Genomic DNA, 23614 nt, shown 5'->3' with positions numbered 1-23614 from the left:
ACATGAATCACCCCTCTTTGATCGATCATACTTGATTCATCAATCATATTGGATTCATCAAGTTTTAAATTTTATTATACGATGACTATTATTGTACTGGATTTTTGAAACATATATAGTTCTTCTCACATCATTCTCGGAATGGATTATTCTACTTCATACATCCACGAAACTTACAAAATTCTCCGCCATGTTTACATCAAAGCTGGAATCCTTTTTTCAAAAGCACAATATGACTGGTTCAAAAACTCATAACCCTATTCCGGATGGCCTCAACGACATAGAGACGGCCGTCTATCGAAAGATTATGGATACTGTTACTACCTTGCGCAAACAGAACTTTGATCTTCCGCACGTTGTTGTCATCACAGATGTCGGTAAAGACTATGATGATCTCGCGGCTATGATAGTTTTGAAAGAACTCCATCGTCTAGGTGCGGTGAAACTCGAAGGTTTCATAACTAACCTGCTACCGGAAGATGCAAGGGCACACCTCGCACGTCAATCTCTCGATCTTCTAGGTCTTGAGGAAATACCTGTTAGACAAGGCACCAGAGGCACTGAAAAGAACATTTCTCCGGATCTATATGAATTTCCTGTCAGCATCATGGGAGGGAAACCATATCCTAAACAACCAAGAGGCCTGGATCTTTTGCAACAGCTCAAAGATAATGCCGAAAGAGACAATTATCAGTTAACATTCTTGCTTATATCTTCTCTACAAGATATTTCTGAGTTCGAAAGATCATTACGACCAAAGGATTCCTCACAGATACACCCTTTAAAGCATGTGATAGCCAAGGTTGTCCTACAAGGTAACTACAAACTCGATCAAGCTAGAAATGACACCAAAGAGCCCACAAGTCACAGTATCCTCAAAGCGGACCAAGGAGCTGCCAACAATGACTTTCATTGGTCATCTGCGCAAGATTTCCATTCGTTTCTAGATCGAGAAGGAATCTCTTCAGTGGTCTACAACAAGATCGCAGCCTATGACACACCATTGAGGCCTACAATATTTTCAGAGATGGCCGAAACTGGACAAACTTTGGGAATCGCTCTGAGAGATATAGAAGCACCCCAGAATATACTCTACTACAAAGGAGCATGTAGGATGATAAATGGGAAGCCTGCCCCGATCATGAAAGATCGCGATCAGCAATGGTTCTTACTGAGAAGAACCACTTATTTCGATACGAGAGATCGAGAGATAAATCCCGAACTGCTTCCGGATCCGGAAAGTGAAGAAATCGTGGAGTATTGCAAAGTTATAGTCTATGATGTGCTGGCTGCTCTAGGTACATGTCCTGAAGCTATCTTGGATGCCCTAAATGTCCTTGAACCTCCCGATTATGAGAAACAACCAGATCATAATGAACTACATCGTGTCGTAGGTGTTACTCCGAAAATGAATCCGGAGACTGCTACCCAGGAAGAACTTGATGCGGCGGTTCAGTTGGGTGAGGATGAGGAGAACCCATTCAAGTCTCCAGCAAGTACCAATGCGGAGACCATGAAGAATGTAATTGAGGCACTTTTGAAAGGAGCTTTATTGGATTGTAAAGCCAAAGGTATCGGACAAGCAAAAGTAAAGGATAGGTTTTAAGAGGAGAATAGGCTGCGCAAAAGAATATGCACCTGCAGGTGTTCCGCAAACAATCTGGTCTGCAGGTGCTCTGCTAATGGATTTATCTGCAAGATCTACTACTTGCTCTGCAGCATTCTTCTTAATCTAGTATAAATTCAGTATAAATCTAAGCCTGAACCAATGATAAGCCCTAGAATCACCTGCAGGTCATCTTTTCGAACCATTCAATAATCTAGTCTGCAGGTACTCGTTGGGCAGTCTACAGAAGGAGAATGACGTTCCATGAATCTACGCTTGATAGTCAATGCACCGAATGCATACTTTTCGAGGTACAATGTTTCAGGAATCTGGTATTTAGGCAAAGGAAAATACTAGAGTTCAAGGTTCGGGAATTAGAGGTTATAGATTGTGGGTTTAGGATCCGATTTGGAACAATTTGGTGGCGCTCCTTTATTTTTAAGGGAAATTCGCCAGTCTTCTAGTACGATGAGTTTGATCGTTGCACTTCATACTGCCATACCAAACAAAAACATTCATTTGTACAAATTGTTTTGCTAGCGAGTATTTACTTCCCGTCAAAAACGGCTTTCGGTTGTCAAGACAAGATAGGGGCAGGCAAGGCCAAAGTGAGATTGATTAAAAGTTATTTGGGAAAGAACGCCCCTCGAGTTCCTTTCCTTGGACTAGACATCCTTCTATATTACAAGTAAAACTGTGAGACTAGGACGTTGCAAACGAAGCCGACATTCTCATCCATGATTTTAATTAGATCTGGAAATTAACCATTTTTCGATATTTTTCTGGAGATTTTGTACCAATAGAGAAAGTTACAAGCCCTTCTTAGAATCAATGAACCAGATGTTGATGTAGAATTTAATCAGAGCAATTGTTCTCTATGTCGAATTTGAATTTCAAAGAGAGGCAATCCTACACATCAGTTTGCATCGATGTCGCCTCAACCAAGTTCACATGCCAATTGACACATAAACGACTACCGCAAATGTTTTGCAAATGCGGTGAATGATATACAGACCTGATCATATAATCTTCCGAGTTTATCCAGGTCCTCCAGATTCCTCGAGGCAACTTCATTCTCCGAATTTCCATACTCGGGTCTACGAACAATCCACCCCCAAAATACTATACTCTGTCGAACTTCCCGCAAGCATCAAATATCAGACAAAGGGAATCATTGAAGTTTCGACTAACATATTTTCCTAATCACTCCAAAACTCATATTATAAATCATTAGATAGTGTCTGAACAAAGAGGTCGATCGAATCCACGAATCAGGACAAAGAAAATCCACTCGAAAAATGTAAAAGCGTGTTCACTTCAACGAGAGCTTTTCATATCATGTTATCGTGGACTTCATTTCATTCCATTTTATCTCGATGATTTGATTCCCAACTTTTATTGTTATCTTGATTTTCCGAACAATGCGAAGTTTGGTGCAGACAGCTCTTCAATAATAGCAAAATCAAGTTCCAATCCAATACGAGGAACCTTTATTCCTCGCCGTTTACACACCTGAATTCTGACCAGGATGCCGTATACACCCCCATCAACGGCAGACACCACCATGATAATCAATCGACCGCGACCTCCCACTTGGGTATTCCTCCCCCCTTCCGACGAACCAGAATCAACTTCGGATTCGGATGCCCTCCCTCCCTACCCTCCCCCTCCAACTCGTCCACCACCCCGCACTCCACTAACACCACCGGCTCAAATCCACATTCCCTCTCCAACTACTTCAAATTTCAACCGTAACTCGTATGAATATGAATACAACAGCACATCCACAATCAACCGCGAGCTCAAAGCATCCAGCGCGGCAAACAAAGAACCCCCTGACTTTCCACCATTCTGCAAAGCACTCCTTTTTGATTCCCTACAAACAAATCTTGATTCTCTAGGGCCGCCATCTCCTTCCATCTCCCCTTCTGTGTCCTCACAATCGTCGAAGCCACCTACTCCCCAACCATGGTTCCACCCCATCTCGCACCGTCAATTTCCCAAAGCTTCTGTCCCTCGAACCAGAGATCGTCCACCTTCCCCCCTCATTCAAAGTATCTCTGCTTCAGAGTTTTACATCAGTTCTCTTTCTCCCCCGGACTACTATTCCCAACAGCAATTAGAAGAGGAAGACACAAATGATTGGGTAATAATACCACCCGATGTCTATTCACTTTCATCATCCCCATCTTCATCATCGCCATCTTCATCATCGCCATCTTCATCATCGCTATCTTCATCATCTGATCCCGCTGCGCTAATTTTACATAAAAATGGAACAACCAGAAGAGAAGAATGTAGAGGTACTGAAGGCAAAATGAGTACACTAGGATATCTATTCAGCTTTTTGTATGCATCCTAGACTTTAATCCTTCATTTATAATTATCAGTTTGGGAGACAAGAAACGGTGACAGAATGAGGATTGCACTGAAAATTGGAGCCAGGATGTCAACGAAAGGGTATACATCAACAGGGTCCTTGAAACTTGCTTACCAAGAGGACAAGGAAAATGGCAGAGAGGGCACAAAAGACCTCATTCTTTGATTTCTTATCTGTTGAATCATTATCTTTTATCAGAAATGAGAGAGTAGTATAACAATAATAAGGAGCAAATGGAACGTGTAAAACATGTGAATACAGATGTGAGCATACAAGTGGCCGATTTGACATACGGAAATGTTCGATATCATGTTTGCTTATATCGAGATTTGGAACGAGAGCAAAAGGATTGAATGGAATGATAGATGAACATCAATAATATGCACACCAAAACGTGAGTTCTTATCATTACAACATGATTACAGCGATGCCAGGAAATAGTGATGATATGATTCGCATTTATAACACTAGAATGACTGAGATGTTATAAAAATTCATTTCCATTCGACAAAAATATGAAAGTACCCGCATGGCCCTTGAAGACTTCCAATCCACCGCCGTCCAAAATACTGCAACTTAAAAACTCATAGAGCGTATAATGCGTGACCTAAACGCCTGATCCATATTTCCTTTGCCATATTCCCTTCCCATAACCTTACTATTGTTTCTGCACCTTGGCCAAACCCTCTCCTTCTCTCCTAACCACCTTCCTAGGCAAGATCATCACCTTCCTACTTAATAATTCTCTCAGCTCCTTGCTAATCACCTTTGGTCTCTCAGGCATGTCTTCCAATTCCCCATTAGTTGGCTGCTTTCCTTTGTCTTTTCTTGCACCCTCGATTGTACCACCCCCCATATCTGTACCTCTTGATGCGCTGACAGAGCCAGATGGCTCAGCAACTTGTGTACCTTGAGTAACACGGTGTCTAATAGATGGCTTTGGGAAATTTGACTTTTTATCAATAGCCTCAACTGTTCTCTGGAAGCGACGGAATAATGCCTCTGCACGAACAAGAGTGGATTCCAAATCTATCTGATTGGATAATTCATTAACTATGTCTCATTAGTATTCGTCACCCTCGAATCTTATGTTATGAGAATGAAAACATACCATATTTCAATACTTCATCGAAATGTTGCAAATGTGTCATGATAACATCTCTATGCTTTTCTAAAATTGCTAAAGCAATGAAGAGATGGAACTCTTGACTCAAATAATCTGTCCATAATACCTCCCAAAGATGTAGAACGTCCAACCATGCAAATTCACGCTTATACCAGACGAGCAACATGCGGAAGAAGAAAAAGAAATTAGTACTATCTGCGCTTTGAAGGTGGAGATAAAGCTTAGGATCCATGAGTTGGACAAGGTGATCGAGAGTGAGAAGCTGAGAACGCATTCCTGATTGATCCCGGAGAAAGTTACGTTCCATACGCTCCATGAAATGTTGAAACCCCCAGAAAGCGATAGCATCGTCTTGCATGACAGCATATATTGGAGCGAGAAGATCGGACATGCCTTGTACATAACCGAGGTCGCGATTGTATTCGTTATAGGTTAGAAGCATATCTTTCATTTGCTCCAAGTGAACATTGGTACCCACATCAGCAAATGGTGAGTTCGGGTCTGGATGTGGCGTATCCTCTCCTGCGTATAATGGGATGTTACGATCCGTCCTATGAACATCTTTCTCTATCGTGTGAGCCCCAAGAAATGGGATATGTCAGCCTTTTCAAGTCTTCAAAATGATAGGATATTGAGCTTTATTACCTATCCGATTTTTCTGTTCTCGCCACCATTCCCCTTCCTCTCCTTCACCACCCAAGTCGACCAAACGGTCCCACCAAGCACCTTTCAATTTCACATACTCATCTCGTAATGCTGCCATCACGGCTTTTCTTTCATCTGCTGAGGAATCCCATTCATAAACACCGAGCAAGAACAACCAGGCCTCTTTTCTAACTCCATCTTCTGGGTCGAGTCCACCATGAAATATCCTTTCTTTAACCTCATCTACGGTAACAGATAATCTGCCAGTCCTTTGATCGAAAAACTTGTTCCATTCTCCAGACGTTACGGGTTTCCTCTGTTCCCTTATAGTCAAAGAACCCATCTCCGTTTCCAATAACTCGAATTCGCCGACATCTGTTTCCTCCATTTCCAAGACATCCCTTGCTGTCCATATTCTCTGATTCTTATCCCTTTCACTTTGCTCTGCGATACCCATAGCCCATCGCGCTAAGTATATCCTAGCACTATCAAACTCCTCTTGTATTGTTTGAACTTCCGGGTTCTTCATGAACCTCCTAACCTGTGGAGGTACTTTAGGATTTTCAACAATTGAATCGGCCGTCCTTCTCGTGAATGTCGTAACCTTACTAAACTTCTCCATCAGATTCCATCCTGCTTCCTTCACAAACTTTGTAACTGGATCCATCCCAGCGTCTCTCTGCGCACTTCTATATGCACTCGAACCAGCGCCAGCAGCACTTCCAACTCTGGTACCACTACTTGATGGTCTCCTCACTGGCGCAGATGTGACTGGCTTGTCTCCAAACGCTTCCTTATCTTCGGCCGAAGGTTCCACCAAGTAGATATTAGGTTCTGCACCACTTCTTTCAATATCAACATATCGTCTCAGCCACCTTAACACCTCATCGCCACCCCAAAACATCTCTCCATTCGCGCCAAATGGATCGAATGATTCCCTCGTCCTCTTCTTCTTTTGTAAGATTGTAGATTGACATTCCGAGTCGTGAAAGAATAGTGCAGGGAAGGAATCTCCTGCTCGAGAGTTTATTATGACACTTCCAAACCACCATCCTAAGCTCGGTGGTCGCACGAGAAGGCTATAAACCTGCGAGACGGGTATGGCGAAGGCATAATGACCGACGGATCCAGAATGGGTGGTGGTTGTTGGAGGAGGTGGTACGAGATATGATTGTTTAGGTGGAGAATCGCCTTCTGCAAGATCGACCTTCACATATGAATTCAAGGAATCCCCAAGAGATGATTCTGGAAGCCATGCCAGGAGTAAGGAGGCGGAGGTCTTAGATTTTGCATCTTTAGAGGAGGAAGATGTGGGGCGCGAATCTGGAGTTAACTTCTGTTGCAATAGAGCTATGTATCCGGGTATGTTATCTTTCGCAGATGGAGTAGGATGAATATAAACCTGTAGTTGTGGTTGTGATGTTAGTAACGAGCTGCTTGAACGACCCCGCACTTTGCTTGAAACATCAAGCTGCTGGAAGTTATTACCTTGCTCTTGGAGAATAGTAGTTTGACCCCTCTCCCCGATTCTGTATATGTGACTGTATTATAATCCCCCTCCTCGTCGTCGCTCAAAGCATAGAAGCTATTCGGCGATACCGGTCTTGCGGGGCCAGAAGACGACGTCATTGCCACGATAATGGGAATTTTGTAAGTCTCGCTGAAGTTGCAATCAAGCAGAAATGTAGTTCGAATGACCTCAGCTATCACAAAGTATTAAATTGACAGCGGTCGTATTGAAAACATTTTATCTTGAGGTTGTATCGTACTGTAGTTTGTGGCTTTGATGGAGTAATATGACGCGATTGTCTCGTCCTAGAATCATGGTTTGATTTGGTGGTGTTTGCGCGGCAGGCGACTTTAACTAACTCGTGATCTTATGCCACATTCACATGAAAATCAACATTTTCGATATTCTTTCTTATGTAACATTCTAGTAATTTTCTTGGTGGAAAGGGACTTGATCACAGTTATTCTAATAATTTGCATAATAGAAAGTGTTAAACCGAGCCGAGTGAGAATTCTGGCCTTTGCCGGCTGCTACCAAACAGCACTGATAAAGCTTTAATCTAGAGATTGCCTATGACCTTATCCATTCCCTTTCGGCAGGGGGATGAGAAGATACTTCTCGCGTTGGTGCTCTGAGCATTGTTCTCTTACTAAAAGAACTTCGTAGACGCAACAGACGAAATAGGGGCAGACCACATTCATCCATCCGGACGGCGAATTCGTGATACATTACATGATCTTTACGATTTTTTGTTGGTCAAAAGCAAAGAACCACAGTCTTCAGAAATCAAAGCTAATTCAGATCGATTCCCATACTCAAAGCCAGTTTACAATCAAATCTCATCTGTTCTGTTCAATACATTGCGAATATGGTCTTCTTTTGAGAATGCTGTCGTTCATGAATTTGGCTAATTTCATTGCTCATCAATCCATCCACAAAACATTCTCCTACAAAATTATAACGTCTAATTTCGAGAGTTTGGTATCCTAATTGTTTCTTTTCTAGAATGATTGAGATTTTGGCATCTAGGCATTTGGCAGGTAGTTCTTGTCTGGGTCCCGTCGAGTTATTCCACCAGCGAGAGAGATGCTGCAATATTTTCCAAGCTCTCCATCCATTTCCAGACTTAATATTCGTCGATTCAATTGGCCTTAGAATATAGGGTAGTGGACTACCAATGAATTGAAAAACAATATCACCAGTTTGGGTCCCTTCTAGTACCAAACAACAGATACCTTCAAGCGATTCGGCATATCTTCGATTGTATATTAAGGGATGTAAACGATTGAAAAGTTCCAAAACACTATCCGGAAGCTTTTTATCTTTCCACTCTTTCCACAGTATCCGACCTATTCTACCTTCGTCTCTGCGCCGAGTATCGCGAGGGTAGTCAGTAATCAGGCTTATGGTGCCGATTTTATCGCCCACGCAAGCGAGGACTCCTTGATCCCTGAGATATGCACTATTCGAGATAGCACTTCCTGATTTGTCTAGAGGTTCAACCCAGTCAACAATCTTTTGTTTGTATTTTGCACGGGTTGTCCAGTCTGGCACCCATGATGGCACCCATGATGGTACTGATGATCGAATATGACAGGCGTGATTGATATATTGTTCTGCATGACTTAAAACGTCATAATTATTGTCCGTCTCAATGAGATAGTTGACAACGTCTGAATATACTTGGCGAGGTGATTTCTCATAACTTATAGTAAATGGCTATGTACCTTCTGGCCTTTTAGCAATACCAGAGAGCGCAAAGATGATGTCTCGACTGTCCGAGGCCATATAACCTCTCTTTGTCACAAGAAGATCAAGGAGATTCAATCGTTTTCCATATTCAGGTATATGAGGTGGCCCACACAGTGGTAGTGATGATTTCTCGTCATTTTCAGGTGACTTTCGATATTCAAGTCGTTCCCAATAGAAATCTTCCAGGCGATTCTTGATCACATTATCATAGCCTGCACCAAAATAGCCTGTGCTAGTACTTAGAGCTACGACCATAGCATAGTAAAAATCATCCCATGAAACTCGTATTGTTCCACATTGTATCCATATTCGAATGGAGACAATTATCTCTTGATAGATCCATACCCGGCTCCAATAAGGACGCCAAAGGACTTCAGATGCTGAATTTCTGATTTCTTCTTGACTTATCCCCCAAGATTGGGTAGGATTTGCCAATATCAAAGTCTCTTTTGTAATGTCTACTGACCCTTTGTGTTTCGAATCCCTTGTCGCTTGAAAGATATTCCCTGACCGTTCACTTGATTCACCAAGGAAAACAATGGTATCGCAGGCTGCAGAGTAAATAGACCGCATGTGAGCTACATGCCTGTTTCTCTCATCAACGTCAGACTGATTGATACATAAACCATCAGCCCAAAGACGAACAACCTCTGTCTGATGTCTTAGATGTCTCAGAGCGGACTCCAAATTTCGTGTTATATATAAAGTTTTCCCGTCGACTTGTATCATCCGTTGATCCTGGGCGTCACCCCATGTCTAGGAGAGAGCTGTAAATTTTTCAGATCTCGGAAGACCAACGACTTTCAATCATCGAACAACGAATGGCCGATGTTATGCAAGGAGAAGGCTTAACTAATATAAGACGAATAGAGTCGAGTGGTCCCAGAAGTGGTTTGTAGATATATAATGAATTTTTTCTAGTAATGAGGAGTGGTGTATAGGGTAATGAATTTCTGTTAATGATGGTACGCATTTTGTTTACTTCTATAATGAATTGGGAATTCTATAAGGTAGATGGTTAGCATATTGTATGTTGATGGCGCGCAGGTATGCAAATGATTTGCTGCATAGTGCTTATCTATGAACATGGGGAATTTTGAGACGAGGGCTTAACTACTAGATAACGTGATTCATCACCGAGTAAATCATATCACCAAACAAATCACTTTTATCTCAATTAATATATTCAAATTCATATTATTCAATAATCATTAATTCAATTAATTAGAACTATTAAGAATCTAATAATCTAAAATCTATTATATCAATTTAATAAATTCTTATATTATAACCTATCTTTTCATAATTATTATAATATTAATTAAAAAATACTTTTCTATTAGAATTCCTTTTATTTTAGTACTTATCATATTGAATCTAAATATCAACTTTTTATTGAAATAATATATTCATAATCTTCTATTTAGTAAATACTCCTCCTTAATATATTTATATTTTTTATATATATTAATATTAACTTAATACTTTATTAATTTTTCAAAATATATAGTTTTTTATACTTAAAAGTATATTCTCATATACTAATCTCTCTATACTTTTAATTAAAATTAATACAATTTTAAATAAAAATATAGAAAAGCTTGATTAATAATAAGTTATTTAAGATTTAACTAATATTAATTAAGAAAAAGCTTTTATAGGATTATAAGGAGTTTAAAAAACCCAGAAATCTAAATTAAAAGGAAAAGAATATTACGACGGTCCTGTTACGGGAGCTGCCTCTAGGGTCACGTGGAAGTGTCTAGAGTTCTCTCGAGGTGGTTTAGACTAAACTTCAAGTAGGAATTCAATAAGGTTGTAACTGGTTACAATTCTCGTAACTATAGTAATGAAACTAATGATTGTTCTTGAGCACGAAGCTCTATATTATAATGAAACTCATTCTGTTATATAGACCTTCGTCCTCTGGAGCCCCTGGGATCCGTATGCTCCTGGAGCCCGCGGCTCCCCAAGGCTCCCTCACGTGACATGCGAATGTGTCATGTGATGTCTGTTGTAACAGGTCCTTGCGAAGTACCGCGTCACATGACTATGAGCAGGTGACGGAGCGTCAAGGAGCTGTAGCGCTCCTGGAGCGCAGTGAGGTCCGTAGCGATTCAGCCTATAAGGAGGTCCCAAGGAATATAACAAAGAATGAAGATCTATATAAGGGAATAAGTTTTATTATAATATAAAGCTTCGTGCTTAAGAACAATTATTAATTTCATTACTATAATTATGAGAATTACAATTAGTTACTAATCTTATTAAATTCCTACTTAAAGTCTAGTCTAAACTATCTCGAGAGATCTCTAGTCACTTCTACATGACCCTAGAGGCAGCTCCCATAATAAAGAAATAGATATATAAATTCGAATATCTAATTTGAAAAGCATTGTTTTAGAATTAAATGAAATTAATCCTACTCCTCGAAATTTAGCTTTTATATTCTGATTTATAATTAACCATTAATATACAACTTTAAAAGCTATAAAGAATTCGATCTTTGAAATATAATTAATATATACTCTTATAAACCCTTCAATTTGAGTATTATATTCTCATTTTAAAATATTAAAATATTTAATATTAAAAGACTAAATTAAATAACTTGAATATAATAGTAAATATATATATTTAATATTATTCTTTTTATAATAATTCTAGAATGATATTAATTTATAGCTTTCATATTTATTCAGTACTAGCATTCTATATTTGTTCTTAATTCGATTTCTTATATGTTTATCAAAGTGTTTCAATTATTTTAACCCTATCTCATTGTTTATCCATTCATTAGAAATAGATTTAATAGTCCATTCTACAGGAAGATCGATTTCTATATACTAATTAGAAAAATGCATCTATTCTTGAATTATGAGAAATAAAGGTATAGTATCCCCCTCACTATTATCATATATAATCACTATCGCCCATTCTCAATTATCTAATTGTATAACTTTACTTCTACCGAATCTCTTAAAGCTAATAACAATTATACCAGCATTTATAATTCCTATTATAAAGTCTGTTTTATCAAAATTCTATAAATTACAATCAAAAATACCAAATTTGTTTCGTATATTCGATATAAATCGGAACTAATCTCTAATAAGCTTAGGATTTTTATAGAGAGCTTTTTGAAAATTATAAATACAAGTAAAACGTGTTCTTAATTCTTTATTACATTTTATGAATCAATACATCTATTATTTTCCAACTCTTTTTGCTTCTTTTGTGTTACGGGAGCTGCCTCTAGGGTCACGTGGAAGTGTCTAGAGATCTCTCGAGGTGGTTTAGACTAGACTTCAAGTAGGAATTCAATAAGGTTGTAACTGGTTGCAATTCTCGTAACTATAGTATGAAACTAATGATTGATCTTGAGCACGAAGCTCTACATTGTAATGAAACCCATTCCCTTATATAGACCTTCGTTCTCGTCTGGATAGCTTGGGTAGACTGTCTATCCTGTCTATCCACGGATAGCCTGGATAGCTTGCCTATCCTGTCTATCCATCACGTGACACTTGCCCCGTGACCTACATGATACTACTGCTTATCTAACCTGTGCTTACTAGATAACCTGTAACCGCTATCCCTCCTGTGCCTACTGTAGGATAGGTGCCAACAAAAGATAGGTACCTATCTTTTAATCATTGCTTATTGATTCGGTTACCGCTATCTTTCGTTACCCTTTAATCCAACTGTCCCTACAGTGCTGTTTTCGTAGGTTCCAACACCAAGGCCTTAGGTTTATCTTATAATCCATGTTGCGGTGCGGGTACCTCCGTAACATTTTGATTTAAGAATATAATTCACTATATCTTCCACCCCCTTATGTTTAGATACAAAACCTCTTATATTCATATTAATTATATATTAAATAATAATTTCCTTTTCTAATTTCAAAAGGTTATTATTATTTGGTAGAGATTCGATATAAGGAATAAAACCATTCATTCTATAGTGTAGTATTATATATGGTATATTATATAGCTTGACAGATCGTTAAATGCTGAGTTTTTTGTCTTTTCGAATAACTTTAATGGCTAAGAGTATTCAAGCTTTATTATTATTTAATTATATAATAATTGATTAATAAAATATGTGTTAAATTAAGATATGAATATTTGAGGTGAAAATAATCTATTTGGTGATATGATTTACTCGGTGATGAATTACGTTAGCTAATTCGTTGACGTCTTTTGTAAGATTATATAGGCTCGAGATAGGTTCACGATATGTGGGTATATTTATAGTAGTAGCATCAATGTTTATAAGAATAGTAGAAAATGTTATTACAAACTGAATGCTTTATATGAATATCGTATTAACTTACTACAAGATACCAGTCAACTCCTAGTGACACCCGATGCAATTATATCGAAGTCAAACTCGGAAATAGACAAGCTCACCGGGAGCGGGGTAATACTCTCCGGTGGAATAGACAAACCAGATGTGCAAGTTTCCAGTCCTCGCGAGCTGGTGGAATTTATTCGGCACTTCTATTCATTGTCTTGACATTTTCTATATTCATTTGAGAACTCAATCGAAAAGCTTCTCAAAGTTTATGCTTGTCAATGCTTCGAAGTGTACCTTCAAGGTCCAGGCACTTACGGCGCAATGTCATTCATCGCAGGCTTGGTATAAATACTAGCCGGAGGGTTTATTCTTCATCGACTCGACCTGCCATTTCCTCAATATTCACCGGTCAATCTGGAATTTTCAAGACCTTTCTACACACAAAAGCAGAAAGTAAAATTGAGTTTGTAGACGATACAATATACGCGCTTTCCACGGCGTCTGGCAGAGCCGGCATAGCTATCATACGTATATCTGGCTCCGCATGCCTCGATGTATGGTACCTTCCTTTCACTTGATGAGTCTTTGATATTGACTATTATAGATCTATCACAGCTTGTGTCCATCTAAATCGATCCCAAAACCACGATATGCCGCTGTCAGAACACTGTATGAACCGGCGAACTCGATTCTAAACATTCTCGACTCCGATGCTTTAGTTCTTTATTTGCCCGCGCCGAAAACCGTCACTGGTGACGACGTCCTCGAGTTGCATGTGCATGGAGGTCCAGCTACAGTCAAAGCAGTTCTGGGAGCAATTCCACAATCTACCTCGCCTGCGAAGATCCGATATGCTGAACCTGGAGAGTTCACACGTCGAGCGTTTCAGAATGATAGGCTAGACTTGGCACAAGTGGAAGCATTGAGTGATACATTATCTGCAGAGACAGAGCAACAAAGGCGTGCTGCTGTGCGAGGAAATTCTGGGAAGCTTGGTCGTACATATGAAGCATGGCGAGAACAATTGTTATGTGCGCGGGGGGAATTGGAGGCATTGATTGATTTTTCCGAGGACCAACATTTCGATGAATCTCCAGCAGAGTTATTATCGAATGTCACAGCTCAAGTCGAGATTATGTTAACAATGATTGCCGCACATGAGTCAGCAAGTCATCGAGGTGAATTACTCAAGAAGGGGATTAGGATTGCTCTACTAGGACCACCTAATGCCGGCAAGAGTTCCCTACTAAATCAAATCGTTGGTAGAGAAGCTTCTATTGTTAGCCAAGAAGCCGGGACTACTCGGGATATTGTCGAAGTTGGTTTAGATATTCGTGGGTACCTTTGCACGTTTGCAGATACAGCCGGTTTGAGGACTCAAGTTACACTAGTTGGAAGCGCGAAGAATGACTCAATAATTGGGGATATAGAGCAAGAGGGTATTCGAAGAGCTAAAGCAAAGGCATATGAGTCAGATCTTGTCATTGCCCTCGCCAGTATAGAGTGGTCAGATATTCGGACCGGGTGGGAAATTCGCTACGATGATGAAACATTCGAAATAGCGGCTCGAGCCTCGAAATCCATGATCGTTATTAATAAATCTGATTCAGTCACCCCTGAAATACTGTCAGAACTTATAAATGACTTCAAAAAGTCTCAAAAGGGCAGATTTGATCAATATCCCGTTCCGTTGATGTCAATTTCATGTAAAAATGCTCAGGCATTAACGGATAAAGGAAGTATTGGCCAATTCGTCGACGAAATGGTATCTCTTTTCGGCAATATGACATCTCTTCCGAATGAACTTGAGGATTTGCTCGGTGTTACTGAGCGTCAGCGCCAGCTTCTCACAGCCTGCTCAGCCCATCTATTAGACTTTATGAATGAGGCACAACAGCATGTCGATCATGAACAAGAAGCGGATATAGTTTTGGCGGCTGAGCATCTTAGATCCGCAGCCAATTGCTTGTCACGAATTACAGGTAGGGGTGAAGCTGGCGATGTTGAAGAAGTTCTAGGCGTAGTTTTTGAAAAGTAAGTGAAACACAATTCACCTCTCGTATCTTGTACGTACAGTGGACTGATTTTTTGGCCCCCAGATTCTGTGTTGGCAAGTAGACGCGAGACGGGAGTCAAGACGCATATTTGCAAGTTAGACGATAGAAATGAGATGAAGATATAGATTTGATATATCTCTGCTAAGTATAAATGTTTATGTATTAATAATACATGAAGTAAAACCCGAAGAAGTGATGGAAGAAAAAGAAGCTCTATGTAATGCAATGCTGTAACACCTGAGAAATGCCCAAAAATTTAGAAAACACCATCAAATGCATCATCATGATTCATCCCTCAACCGACGTTCCTCTAATCCCTCCAATCCCAATCTTTAAATTTTAACATCGCCCCCAAATTGTGACTCCTCCAAATGGTTGATCAACTTTGTTCCACCCCACCCCCGATGTGCATGCGGTCTACAATGCAACCAAACTCGCCAATCTGAATTGCAGCCCCAACATGTTGGATCTATGGTAATGAAGATGCGTAATAATAAAAATTCTCGGGACATGCTAGAAAAGAATTGAAAGAAAGCCAAAAAAAAAAAAAAAAAAAAAAAATGATGACTCCGTGTATATGCTAAGAAATCTATGCCTTGCGTCGCGAAAGGAGAGAAGAGTAGGGAAAGTAAAGGAGAACCCGTGAGGATGAAAAATTCTTGATCATGAAATGAATGAAAAGTAAAAGCCAGTGGAGACGCAAATGCCGTGTATAGCAAGAAATGTATGCGAATTGAAAACTCCGGAAAATGCTATGATGTAGTCGTGAGACTAGATGTTTAATGTGCTGTGTTGCCAATCTAGAAGTCTATAGTTGTATATGCCGTCCGTGCTATGCAGATAAAATGGATCGCTCAATCGCTCGAAATCAAACCGCCGAGAATGATGTGGATATGATGTGATGAAGGGGTTTAACCGAATAAATGTTTATCAGGTTATCTGATCACGGATAAAGAGACGAGAGAAAGAAACATTTAGTTGTATCCACCTCGTCCATCTTCTTCCTCATCATCATCTCCGCGACGAAGAGAAGAGACGGTAGGACGGAAGCTGTCTTCATCTTCGTCATTCTTGTTGGGTCCATTGTACCCTCCTCGTCCGAAGTTGAGTGGAGTTGACGAGGTGGATGTGGAGTAGGTGGTTGAGGTGGAAGATTGTGCGGCCATTTTCGAGATTTAGTTAGAAGTTGATGTGATAGTAGAGTGTATTGATATAATAATTTTTCAAGGTGAAATCGGAGAGAGTAGATGATATTGAAGTGCGTTGAAAAGTGAGTTTATGTAAGAGACTGTCTGTTTGATGTAATATGAAACTTTGTCTTGTATTGTTGTGAAGGCTGTTGATGATGATGGAAATAAGAACCTCAACGTAGGAAACGATGCCACTCTATATACTCTCCCTCTTCCTCTTCCTCTTCCGCGCTCGCAAATTGTTATAACAGTATCGCATTCTCAACTCATCATGACGACAAAGCCTCACCTCATCCTCTTCTGGCCCCAGTTAGCAACTCTGGGAGTTCGAGGAGCCCGCGAGACCCCATGCAAATCCATATCAAATTCACGCTAGCACAACAAAAACAATGTATTTCAAGGCAGTGAATACCCAGGTAGGTAAGATTGTAAGAAAAATACTGGAATAAGGAATTGATTAATGAACCTACATTAACTCCAGACAAATAACCTACCAAATCCTGACAAATCCACTCATAGCGTCCTAAAGTTTCCTGGTCTGCCCATCCACAATCATCCTCGTTTGTTTTGTTCTTACTCCAGTGGTCACTAAAAGCTAAGATCAAGGACATGTCTGCTGCAATGTCAGATACCCAGTTGTGAGATAGTCCATCACGTTGGGTCGGGTACTTCGCAAAGTTCTCAGCCTCCTTCGTGAACCGAGCTCTGTACGCTTTGGCTTCGTAGTTAAGGTTAGAAAAATGCAGTTGTGATTACATGCCCCTAAATTCTATTTTTTGGTCTATGAGTGGAGATTTATGGCTAAATCTTACATGTACTTTTGGCGGGGCATGGGTCATGGTCATGGCCATCACATCGCCATCCCATTCCCATTCCCGAGATCCCTCAATGCCCTTTCTTTGGCACTTGGAGGAACGGAGATTATCTAGGCGCGTCTATTTAGAGGACTTCTTATAACGGTAATATTTTGTGAAGAAACTGGATTCACTGCGCAAAGGAAGCTTGTTGTTCATCGTTCATAAAACTCTAATCGAGTTTGAGATGCATATCTACTATGGATGTGTGTTTTGGTCGGAAAATTAAGAGGAATCCATCGGAGGAGAGACGGAAAGTAACAATACAACACAATATGCATGTAAAGTACCTTACATCTCATCTGTCCATCCATCGATCGTCCACGACACGTTTCCTTCCAGGATTGTATTATGTTGTGTGTACGAATCTCACTCTCCGCTCTCCAATCAACCTCGATTAAAAATTAGTATCTGTTAGCCTTAAGGCTACAAGGTTCTAGTGTTCACCAACACACCGGTGTATCTCAGCCCTATGATCTAATCTATTCGCAGGGGCTATTGACAGGTCGGTTATTTATATCCCAGTTCAATTGTTTGAATTAGTACATGTTAGAGATTGATTTGTGTATGGTGGGTACAAGAGTTGGAACAATCTTTCTTTTGGCTAAATAGTTTGTGGCTAGTGTAATATGCATGCACGATTCCGCTTCTTCTCGGAACATTTCTAATACTCAGAGAAGTAAGAGCTGTGGCACACGCGCATGTTGAAAGTAAGTCCATTTTTGTCTATGTTTGTTGTTTACGTGTTGCTTGGCCCGAACCTGAACTTGCAACGGCTCTTCTAATGAAAGCCAAGGTGATAAGCGCGGAACTAATCCATTTCCCAGCTAAGGGATCTCCAGGGCATCTCGATACTTGCCTTATATTATTAAAATACTAAAGTCTAAGTTATCACCTCCAAATTATCCTTAGCCCAAGGGAAAGGGGAACAAACGACAAACAGGCGATACTATCCAAACCAAAACGTCGTAAGCTTACTACCATGTCTCTCGGTACCAAACTATCTCTATTTTCTTCTCTTCAGACAACTCAAAAACATAACGAGATGGAAATCACTCTCAACGGAACCAGTCATTACTCATAACATTCACCGAAAGTTCCAAATAAGAAATTCTGAAGGCTTTGATATGTGGATACATACTTTTGACCCGTCTAGATTCCTAAAGGAGTACGAGGACTTCCAGGCGCTGTGCTTTTACGGAATCACAAGGGATTCGTACGAACATGCCAATGGGAGTTTGGTTGAGGGTTCCCCGGATCGGGATTCTCACTTCATCGCAAGGTGGATATTGTATAATATATTAGGATCATAATGAATAAATTTTCGACATTTGGGGGATTACCGTATTTGTCCGACCTAAGAACATGGCCATGAAGAAACCCCCACCTTATCGCAATGAATAATAAACTCACATACACGAGATTATCTTTTTGAATTATAGTTATATTTGACAGAGCCAGATCCTGACAGATCTTGGTAAGTTCCCCGACCCCGAGTTCGCATCATTTCATCACCGCCGCTGATAAGGAATAGAACTAGAATTCTCACATTTGAAGATTGAGTCATTTTGGATAATCTCGCTATACATACGTTGCTCCGAATGTAAATTTCTAGGTTGCTGTTGAATTTTTTCAGAGGGGACTCGTACATGTCTCTCGATCGAGCTCGCTAGGTTATTCCAGAATTTATTAGATGGAACCAACAATTAGATAGAATGTGTGCTGACTCTTGAATTTTTAATGACTAAGAGACTTTCGGAAATTCGAATCTTTTTGTTGCTTATTGTAATCTATCTAACCTGATATTCGTGAGCGCTCCCCTCTCATCGTCACCCCTGAATCTCAAACGACACGCGACTGTTACCGAACGTTTCTCGTTCTTTCCGCACTCTCCACGTCCAGGAACTAACTCGAAAGCTTTGTCCATTTCAACAAAACTTGACAGCAAGTGGAGAATAAACACATAAAATGATGAGAGTGATTGATGGAGAGGCTGGCTGGTACGGGGCTCTGGCTGAGTAAACATCATCATGAATAAGCAACCAGGAGATGAATAGGTCATCAACTTAGCACTGCCTTCTTCAGTCCACCGAGAATCACCGAGTCGGTCGTGTCCAGGTTGAAAAATGTACGATATCGTGACAAATGATTTGAACAATTTGATAAAAAACAAGCTTTGGAGATCCTAACGGGCATCACGGCATCGCGCGGTAACTTTCCACTTAATTTCTTAATCATTAGTAGTCCACTGTGACAAATTCGACCTTCCAAGCCCTGAATCCAAGGTTCCTATACGGCCATCCCACGATGGGCAAAAGCAGAAATTCCATTGGCACCAAGATCGTATAATATCATCTCTATCAAAATGCTCACCGATGGGTTCCTCCGAATCTTATTCAAAATTATCTAGTAGTACACAGCTCACCGCAGTGAGCAGCTAGATCTCCACGACAATGGAACGTTACCTCGTGATATAAATCAGGCCTTAAGAGACACTTTTTTTTGGGGGGGGGGGGGTTGAAAATAAGCGTTGGGGCTTATCGGCAGTTCAAAGCCTGGGCAAATCCCAATAAAATGAGTGGATGCCAGAAGGATGGAAGAAAATCAGAGCTGGGAAATGTTTTGGATTGCGAAAACAGGATTGATAGGTTACGGATGTCATCAATTAGCGCCCGCGACAGATTGGAGAATCGAACCTGAGTGGAAGTGACGCCAAGCCTCGTCTGTTGAAATGTTTTGTGTTTGATTTCTATTAATAGAGTCCAAAGGGACAATTATATAGTTATTGGTAGATACTACATTGCACTTTAGTGTTGTGTAAATACTTGTTGGAGCAAATTAGTGAGGGCAAGAATAGATATCAAATTTTGTGATACAAATTCCTAACTGTCGATCAATTCCATTCTTCCAGTCAAAGATCATGTAATTCCAGGATCGTGCTATATCGTATGCCAGAAATAGCCATTCAAATTGTACGTTGTATGTGATGTTATCCGAGGAGTCATCCGGTGGGGTATCATATTGTGAGATCTTACATTGGAGATTTATCATGATCGCATCTAGGAGAAGGAGGTGGAAACCAAACGTTAGTTTATTCGAATATCAAATTGCAATAGCGACGGCTGCGCAATCATCGCGACATGGAACTGAGATGGATTTGTGTGTAAATATTCATCTCACATTCCAAGTGGACCAAGTGGAAGATCATAATACAGACTTACCCAGTATATTTTATTTGCGCCATCAATTTGCACATTCAACTGTCTAAAGTATCAAATACCCAAATTAGGAGGCTGGATCGATACATCCCAGTCAGTCACTCTTCCTAATCCATTTAGGAATCTTACGAAAATATTCCCGAGGGTACATCGGTAAACGACCAAAGTAGTGAAAGCACACGGTATACGCATTAACTCCATTCCTTCCGGTAAAGTACGGCGCGGTACTTCTCGTATTAAGCTTCGTTTGCTAAAGATCCAGTACCTAGCACATCTTTTGCCTGTCATTTATATCTCACATAGCCATTCTAACCATTAGGTACCTAGTGCTTGATGACAACAGAAATCCAAACACTATGATATGGAGCGTAGAGAGCATAATGCAGAAGAAGGCTTACAGAAGAAACCAAGAAAGCCCCGAGATGACAGTACCGTTTCTTAGCATAAGCATTTATGATTTCTTGCCGTCTGGCGTCTTGAAAAGCCATTTCGTTTGTAAATACAATCAATGGTCCCCAAAGTTGAGGCTCGTTTGCTTCCATATTAAAATACGTGGGAGAGGAACCTTGTTGACATGCGTACGGAAGGCACGGAAAGGGTGTGCAACCACTAGCTAGATGGGAAATTCTAGCAGTTGACTTGGCCTCGTGGCTCGGCTTCATGGATGAGGTTGGGGAGGAATCCGGGACTCTTGGGTTTTGCTTCCCAAGAGGGGGTGTTGTCAGATTTCTGCGGGATAAGGGGGAACACGTTTTTAATCACGGGGGTTTCATGATTACCATACATGAATGCAATGCAACATCAAAGTGATGGGAAATAATAAGATAGGGCTGTGTTCTTGATGTCTAGAAAAATGGGATGGTTTTTCCATGGGTTCGGATGTAAATAAAATCATGTGGGGGTTAATAAGCAAGAAGAATTGTTGCGGTGAATTCTTCTTTAGTTCTTACTCCTTTCATGTATCTGATAGGTCTCCGAGTCGCAGAGTGCATTGAAAAATAATGTATTTGTACGGGTATGGGAATTAAGAGTCATACCGGACGGAGATGCTCGGACAATGCTACCTAATTATTACGCTTTAGAAGATGATGGCTCTCACTTCTACAAATTGAGAGATACATACGTGAATGTAGATTTGACTAGCGAATAAAGATACGATAGAAAGGCCAGGTTTCAGTTTCGTGGAATTTGAACATTTGGAATAAAATGAAAATCTACATTGTAGGATTCTAAAGTTTTTCTCCTTGACATTAACGATAAAATTGGTTATGATCGTTGGTAATCAAATCCCAAATCCATCATCTCTCATACCAGTAACATGCAACATCTCTCTGGATCGTGTCGAAGGGAATGAAGAGAACGATCATGACTGCTTTGTCAAAGCTTTTTTGAATACCGGACTTTCTAATACCTTTGACCAGTCGTGTAGCATTGTTGTATTGACAACACTGAGATGTACTTCTTCGCCAGCTCTAGCAACCATCTCTTCTTCATACTTAGCAATGGCAGAGCTTTGACAAACATTTGTTTTGATTAGTTCGACAAGATTGCCGGCGTCAGTGATGGAATGATTGAGACCTTGACCACGTTCTATCGACAGGTCAGTATATAGTTTCGTGTAGAGAACTGGCACTCACGATAAGTCATTGGATGAGCAGAGTCACCAGCCAATGTCGCTCTTCCATTCCTATTATCCCATCGATGACTTTCTTCTCTCGGGTCCCACACAGCAAGTCCAAAATACCAAACTGGTTGATCTTCCGGTAACCATTCAAATGCACTTTTCCAAGGCTCCGCATACCCCTTGGCCATGTCTCGAACTTGTCTCAACCTTGCCGCATTATCGAATATCTTAGATTCTGCATCTTGAGTTTCAACACTTGACTTCCATGAGATAAAAAAGAAGAACGTCCAGCTTTCTGGCTTCTCCGAATCTGGAGCATCTTGCAAACCAAAGAATGCAAACAGATTATCGGGATGAGGTGCAGCCAGAAAGAGTGGATGAAATGAGCGAAGGTGAAGAGCTTGCTCTCGAGTATATTTTGCTTGCACAAACGAAGCAGCATATGGAAGTCGTGTATTCAACGATTGTTCAGGCCCTAGAAGTAGTCTTCTAACAGTCGATCTCGCACCGTCCGTACCAACTACCAATCTGCCAGTTATATGTTGACCATCATCAAAGACACAAGTTGTACTTTTTCCATCATCTGAAAATATTATATCTTTCACTCGTTTGTTCCATCGGATGTCGAGGTCCTGGGTCAACAGTGCGCGAAGTTTGGATCGTCGTAGTCTGTGGAAGTATGGAATCTCTGGAGCGAACATAACATCTCCTGTTGAGCCATTGAGAAATGCAAGAGTATCCAGGGGTTTCGTAGGTGTGTGTGGATCGACTTGACAAGATTGCAGTTCGTCAAGGGCAAATTCGGGTATCAAGGTCTTCAAGGCATTCATTCCCCAATGAAACCCCATATTCCAATCCCGTTGACCAGGAATTGATATGCCGGCATATTTTTCGAATACAATTGTCCGAATTCCTGCCTAATATTGCAATTAGCAGTTGCGCGTTGCTGAATGGTAGGTATACCAACTTTATGAAGTCCTTGTGCTATGGCAAGGCCTGTACACCCTATGAGACAACATGGAATGGTGAGCAAGTGCCTTAAACCGCAAGGACCATTCTCAGGGCCAAGTTTAGACCTACCTGCTCCAATTATAATTACGGGGTCTGATGGACCTAGCGGGGAATCTTGAATGTTTTCCCCCATAACTTTTTTGAGATGATGATTGATACGAAAAGGAAATGAAATCAAAGATTCAAGACTTGGAGGGTATTAAAAGGTCGACGATGAGAGTCGCTTATACAACAGTTCAAAGTTATTGTGGAAGAAAAACCACGTCCCTGGAACTAATCTATCCTTGATGATTGTTTACTTACATCGGAACCCAATGAAGCAAGATTCTTGCCTTAGTA

At 40.5% G+C, this 23614-nt stretch overlaps 7 protein-coding genes across 7 annotated transcripts; 3 read left to right on the top strand and 4 right to left on the bottom strand.

The window, feature by feature from the left end:
• Window positions 1-232: 232 nt before the first annotated feature.
• Window positions 233-1606, top strand: EAF01_008996 (uncharacterized protein; the record flags this gene model as incomplete). Its single annotated transcript, XM_038917252.1, has 1 exon — window positions 233-1606. The coding sequence occupies one exon, from the start codon at window positions 233-235 to the stop codon at window positions 1604-1606; it is 1374 nt and encodes a 457-aa protein (XP_038767646.1).
• Window positions 1607-3134: 1528 nt separating this feature from the next.
• EAF01_008995 (uncharacterized protein) lies at window positions 3135-4151 on the top strand (the record flags this gene model as incomplete). Its single annotated transcript, XM_038917251.1, has 2 exons — window positions 3135-3927; window positions 3997-4151. 2 exons carry the CDS (start codon window positions 3135-3137, stop codon window positions 4149-4151), a joined length of 948 nt encoding a protein of 315 aa, XP_038767645.1.
• Window positions 4152-4426: 275 nt separating this feature from the next.
• Window positions 4427-7560, bottom strand: EAF01_008994 (uncharacterized protein). Its single transcript, XM_038917250.1, has 4 exons — window positions 7246-7560; window positions 5758-7159; window positions 5098-5679; window positions 4427-5039 (listed from the first exon to the last, which is right to left on the bottom strand). Exons 1-4 carry the CDS (start codon window positions 7384-7386, stop codon window positions 4645-4647), a joined length of 2520 nt encoding a protein of 839 aa, XP_038767644.1. The 5' UTR covers window positions 7387-7560; the 3' UTR covers window positions 4427-4644.
• A 559-nt stretch (window positions 7561-8119) lies between these two features.
• EAF01_008993 (uncharacterized protein) lies at window positions 8120-9274 on the bottom strand (the record flags this gene model as incomplete). The annotated part of the gene is made up of 2 exons (XM_038917249.1): window positions 8120-8940; window positions 8995-9274. 2 exons carry the CDS (start codon window positions 9272-9274, stop codon window positions 8120-8122), a joined length of 1101 nt encoding a protein of 366 aa, XP_038767643.1.
• Window positions 9275-13599: 4325 nt separating this feature from the next.
• EAF01_008992 (uncharacterized protein) lies at window positions 13600-15600 on the top strand (the record flags this gene model as incomplete). Its single annotated transcript, XM_038917248.1, has 3 exons — window positions 13600-13875; window positions 13926-15355; window positions 15421-15600. 3 exons carry the CDS (start codon window positions 13600-13602, stop codon window positions 15437-15439), a joined length of 1725 nt encoding a protein of 574 aa, XP_038767642.1. The 3' UTR covers window positions 15440-15600.
• A 752-nt stretch (window positions 15601-16352) lies between these two features.
• EAF01_008991 (uncharacterized protein) lies at window positions 16353-16544 on the bottom strand (the record flags this gene model as incomplete). The annotated part of the gene is made up of 1 exon (XM_038917247.1): window positions 16353-16544. One exon carries the CDS (start codon window positions 16542-16544, stop codon window positions 16353-16355), a length of 192 nt encoding a protein of 63 aa, XP_038767641.1.
• Window positions 16545-22003: 5459 nt separating this feature from the next.
• Window positions 22004-23408, bottom strand: EAF01_008990 (uncharacterized protein; the record flags this gene model as incomplete). Its single annotated transcript, XM_038917246.1, has 4 exons — window positions 22004-22230; window positions 22278-23181; window positions 23232-23269; window positions 23345-23408. 4 exons carry the CDS (start codon window positions 23406-23408, stop codon window positions 22004-22006), a joined length of 1233 nt encoding a protein of 410 aa, XP_038767640.1.
• Between the last annotated feature and the right edge of the window lie 206 nt (window positions 23409-23614).

This window comes from Botrytis porri (assembly GCF_014898465.1).
Source record: "Botrytis porri strain MUCL 3234 chromosome Unknown BPOR_012, whole genome shotgun sequence".
Taxonomy (NCBI): Eukaryota; Fungi; Ascomycota; class Leotiomycetes; order Helotiales; family Sclerotiniaceae; genus Botrytis; species Botrytis porri.
Note: the sequence above shows the minus strand (reverse complement) of the source record. Positions and strands in the feature narration are given on the sequence as shown.

Excerpts from the sequence above, each read along its gene's own strand:
- EAF01_008994 (XM_038917250.1), bottom strand. The coding sequence starts at position 7,386 with ATGACGTCGTCTTCTGGCCCCGCAAGACCGGTATCGCCGAATAGCTTC. Across the intron at positions 7,160-7,245 it reads TACTATTCTCCAAGAGCAAG|GTTTATATTCATCCTACTCC; the intron begins GTAATAACTTCC and ends CCACAACTACAG. Across the intron at positions 5,040-5,097 it reads CGATGAAGTATTGAAATATG|TTAATGAATTATCCAATCAG; the intron begins GTATGTTTTCAT and ends AATGAGACATAG.